This window comes from Bactrocera oleae, chromosome 4 (assembly GCF_042242935.1).
Source record: "Bactrocera oleae isolate idBacOlea1 chromosome 4, idBacOlea1, whole genome shotgun sequence".
NCBI lineage: Eukaryota > Metazoa > Arthropoda > Insecta > Diptera > Tephritidae > Bactrocera > Bactrocera oleae.
In genome coordinates, this window is record NC_091538.1 from 38,613,986 (window position 1) to 38,618,974 (window position 4,989).

General features: G+C 34.2%; 1 protein-coding gene across 1 annotated transcript; it reads left to right on the forward strand.

The window, feature by feature from the left end:
- Positions 1-225: 225 nt before the first annotated feature.
- On the forward strand, positions 226-1,573 carry DnaJ-60 (DnaJ-like-60). The gene is made up of 5 exons (XM_014236211.3): positions 226-392; positions 460-571; positions 662-864; positions 916-1,062; positions 1,121-1,573. The coding sequence occupies exons 1-5, from the start codon at positions 340-342 to the stop codon at positions 1,287-1,289; spliced, it is 684 nt and encodes a 227-aa protein (XP_014091686.1). The 5' UTR covers positions 226-339; the 3' UTR covers positions 1,290-1,573.
- The last annotated feature ends 3,416 nt before the right edge of the window (positions 1,574-4,989 follow it).

Sequence of the window (4,989 nt, forward strand, 5' to 3'; positions counted from 1 at the left end):
AATTGCTAAGCAATAAGTTGAAAACTCGAATATCGAGCAAAAAGTGTTAAGTTGTTGGAATAAAGATAAGTGCATAGACGCAAGAGTGAGTTACAGGTAGACGATTTATCGAGAAATCCGTTACAGTAGTTTATGTTTAAAAACTACATAAATTTTGTGTTTCTGGCATCACTGCAAGAGATGTCTCTAATGTTTACATTTATTGCAAAGCAGGCTGTTGAATATAACAGCTGATTGTTATTTTATTTTTTATTTTGTATTTCATTACGGATGTGTTATTTTTGAATTCCTTCAAAATTTTATAAAATTTAAAGTAGTTTTGAAATTGTTCAAAATAAAATGCAAAATATTATCTGCAATAAAAGCCCGTATTGGACGTGCATACAAACTGCGTAAGATGAATTAAATATATTTACTATTTCGGCAGAAGATTCAAATAAGTGTTTTTTGGTCACATAGAATTCGGCACAGTAGTGGGCAAAATGGGGAAACTTATTATGACATACTTAAAGTGCAGAAAAATTGTAGTAACCAAGAAATACGGAATGCTTTTGTACAACTTTCAAAAAAGGTATGTCTAAAGTATAAAACAAATCTCTAAAATTATATGGCTATTAAATGTATATATGTATGTAAATATCTTTTGTTGGATTTTTATCAGTTTCACCCCGATGTCAAAGGCATCACCCCAGATCCTAAACAAACAGCGCAATTTGTAAAGATTTCGGAAGCTTACCAAATTCTCAGCAAACCCAAATCACGTTCAGCATATGATCAACGTTTATGGAACGCAGGTGTGCTACGGCCCAGTCAAAGATCGAGATCAGGAGCTGTTAAAAATATGCACTTCACTGAGATACATAAGTATATATACAAATCCATATTGTACGACATCAATCAGTGAATTCCTTTTAGGCCATGGGAAGTAAAACCAAATTACGATCCAAATCCTGGGCCTTACTATGGGGTGAAAGGCTTAGAGCGAGTTTCCAATTTAAAAATAGCGATCACCCTTGCACTTTTAGGAATTGCTGGGGCAATATTTGGATTTGTATCTATAAAGTAAGAACTTATGTAGATGCCTCATTCAAGTTAAATCCACCAATAATATATAACATAGCACTTATTATTTTTTCAGTCACTCCTTTACTTTTAATCGACAAAAACTAGATGCTAAATCAGCGGAGGCGGGAATTTATCATGCGGCGATTCGTGCAGACGCTGAAAAATATGGCAATGAAGAACAGTTACGGCGAATGCTGAATCGAATGTCAAAGGACGAAAGATAAGTTTAACGACATAGATATGAAAATAATTCTACACATATTTTAATATAATTGTTTATATAAGACCACTAATAAAATATAAATACATGTGATATTGTAATCAATATTTAACGAAAAATGCTAGTGTAAAACACTAAATATTCGTAAACATTTTATACTTTCAATTTTATATTTATTGTGCATATTTTGGGGTTTGAATTACTTGTTTATATATTTAGGTATTTAAAAAACCGTAAACCAATTGTTATTTTTACTTTGGCATCACTAATAAAAATGTATTTTTTAAATTCTTGTATAATGTATTAAAAGGGCGTTCTAACATAAACAAATATTATATATAAACACTAAAACACATAAAAATTATTTCTAGTGAATATTCTTGTGATTAAATAACAACAAATAAGGAGTAGCTAAGTAGGGGCAGAATTCTCCCGAGTTGATAGTCCCGACCAAGGAACTCTGCCGCTACAACTACAACAACAGGAGCTAAGTTCGGATGTTATCGAACATTTTATTTTCTTGCAATTTTCAATGATCAAATCCGATGGCTTATTTATCAGGTGTTAGCAAAACTTTATATTAAAATTGGATTACAACTATTTTTGCTTCCTACTAACCTATATTATATTATAAGATAACCCACACATCGATCAGGATCGATTAGGACATATTCGGCAGTCTGTTAGAATTACGAAAATCATTATATCTACAAGTTATCTTGCAGCTGGGCTAGTTTTTGGACCGATTTTACACATTTCTGCATTAAACTATAGTATATCCAATATTCCAAATGGTATAGAACTGGAAAACTGAAATTCTTATATTAAGGATAGCTAGGTTTAGTATTGATCAGATTTTATCAAGCTTTGCCATCACGACATACTATTACCGGAAAAATATGCTCGCAAACTTTCAATAAGATACATCAAATACCTACCAAGACACAAGGCATAAAATCAACCGAATGTTTGGAAATTGGGGCTAGGAGAAGTATTCACCAGATTTTACCCATTTTAGGCAAAAGGATACACTGTTATTAGAAATATTTGGTTTCTTAGTTTCATTAAGATACATAACACGCATATTGACTGATATATACAGTATAAAGTCAACTTGAAGTTCCAAAATATTTAAATTAGGTACATAGGGGCTAGGGGAAGTTTTGAAACGATTTATCCTTTTTTGGCACAAGGGCAAACTATTATCAGGAAAAGATTTTCTCTGAACTTCAATAATATATCTCAGAAATTTACCTATATTTTAAGTAAAATATCAGTTACAGGCGCTAAGGTCGACATATTTATCTATATTTTAACATATACGGTATTTGGGAGCTTGAAAAGATATGGTCCGATTTAGATAACTTTTAGACGTAAGATGCCACGCTCCAAAGACACACTTTAAATACAGTTTTATTCTGATACATTCTTTGGTACTTGATTTCTACACTGTAAAGGAATTTAAAATTGTGATATAAAAGAAGTAGGCTTGTTTGTTGTCTAATTTCACCCATTTTCACAACTTAACATACTATGTATTGCCAAAATAATGAATTTGGTGGAAATTGGTCTAATAGCTATGAGTCTTTTTTTGATAGTGGCCGCTCGACCTTTCCAAGCTCTATGTGGTCTTGAAAAGTTCCAAGAAGATATGACGTTTTCGAGCCAAATTTTGTTTAGCGATTAGGCCCATTGAGCCAGCAACCTGAAGAAATTTAAGAGCTGACATTTCATCCAGAAAAAACAACGGTTTGGTGTGGATTGTGGGCCGGTGGAGTCATCGGTCCATATTTCTACAAAACTGATGCCGGTGAGAACGTGACCGTCAATGGCGATCGTTATCGCGCCATGATAACCGACTATTCAATGCCTGAAATTGAAGCTGGTATCTGGTTGACATTTGGCTTCAACAAGACGGCACCACTTCCCACACACCGCATCAATCAATGAATTTTTTGAGCTTCGATGAGCAGATAATTTCTCGTTTTGGGCGGGGCGATCGGCCACTACGATCGTGTGATATTACACCGTTAGACCTGTCCTGTACGGACCTATCCTGTAGGTAGATATGTAAAGTCTAAAGTCTATGCGTGCAATCCCGCTCCGATTCAGATCTTGGCGCAAAATATCACGCCTTTCATTCGCCAGTGACCTGTCAAAATGCTCGAACGAGTCATCGAAAATTGGACTCAACGGATGGACCATCTGAGACGTAGCCGCGGTCAACAATTAAAAGAGAGAATCTTCAAAAAATAAATGCAAATGCAACACATTTCATAGATTTTCGTGGTGGATTTAAAATCCGAAGAAAAATAACTAGAAATTAAACTTTAAGTTGTAGATGATGCGGTGACATTCCTGGCAAACCAAATGAGTTCAAAAGTTGTGTTGGATAATCCGAAAACTGTGTTGAAGATTCGTGGGATCCGTATCTTCCGTATGTATCTTCCTATTAGCCATTCACGATTCACGTATTGTGTGCGTACATCGGGAAATATGCGGTCAATGGTAGTATAAGTAGATAGAATTAATTATCGGTCGCCAATTTTATGCCGATATCTAATGATTGTTTGGGAATGTGCCATCAAATGGTTCTTGAAGAATTTAAAGCCACATGTTTACTTTTCGCTGTATTTTTTCAACATAAGCGTTGATCGTATGTTGAGAATGACGCGAAGTGCTCGTCCTTAATCACCTGAAATCAATACCCCGTTGTTTTTTATATTTTTCAGACTTCCCCTCAACACTTCAGTCATCGATATCAAAATTCTGTAAATAACCCTAAAATTTTAGGTCTCACATTTGATAGCTAGGCACCCTCACTTCGGAAAAAGAGCCTCCACTAAGTCCTCAAGTCTTTAGCATGCAGCACCTGGGGAGGGATAAGGAAACATTGTGGGCACTCACAAGGCAATCAACCGACCGAGTTTGGTTTCTACAAAACTATCATAGCAGTCACCTGCTTGAAGCGGAACCTCATCCCTGGAACATCATGAGAATAGTCCTACAACTAGATTCAAAAATTTCGGCGTTTGAAGTTTGTCTATTTTTCTTTTATTATGTAAATATACATGCCCCTGAAGAACAATACAATTTTCAGCGTATTCATTGCTTATTTTGTTTGTAGTAGCTGCTAAGGTTAGACGTGTTTTGATAAGCTTGGCGATTTTCTGAACACTAATGAAGTTTTAAAAGGAAAAAGGGTAATTTAAAAAATATGTTTACTTAAACATTTGGAGAGTCTCAAAAAGTTGTCAATAATAAATTATTATTAATTACATATATGGTTAATTGTATAAGGTAATTTGTATTGTTTTAGTTTTATAAGGTAGATATATTTAAACATTTATTTTTTAATAAAATTAATTTAGGAAAATCTAGCTGGTACTGGTCCCAACTTAATTTGTTTTTCTGTATTAAATATTACAAAATACTTGGGTCATGTCGTTGTGTAGCCAGCTGTTGCTATGCCCTTCATAACTTGTGAGAATCGAAAAATCTATATAAAAATCTGCAATGTACTACACGGAACGTGGATTCAAACTTAATCTTGAACAAGTAAGGAAGAGCCAAATTCGGTCATTTTATACTCCCACAAGGTAAAGTGGTATAGGTGATTTTCGAATATATTTTAATTAAAAGAAGGCATTCATTATTTACAATCACAGGCAAGAAGATACTCTGTTATAAGAAGGAGATTCCTT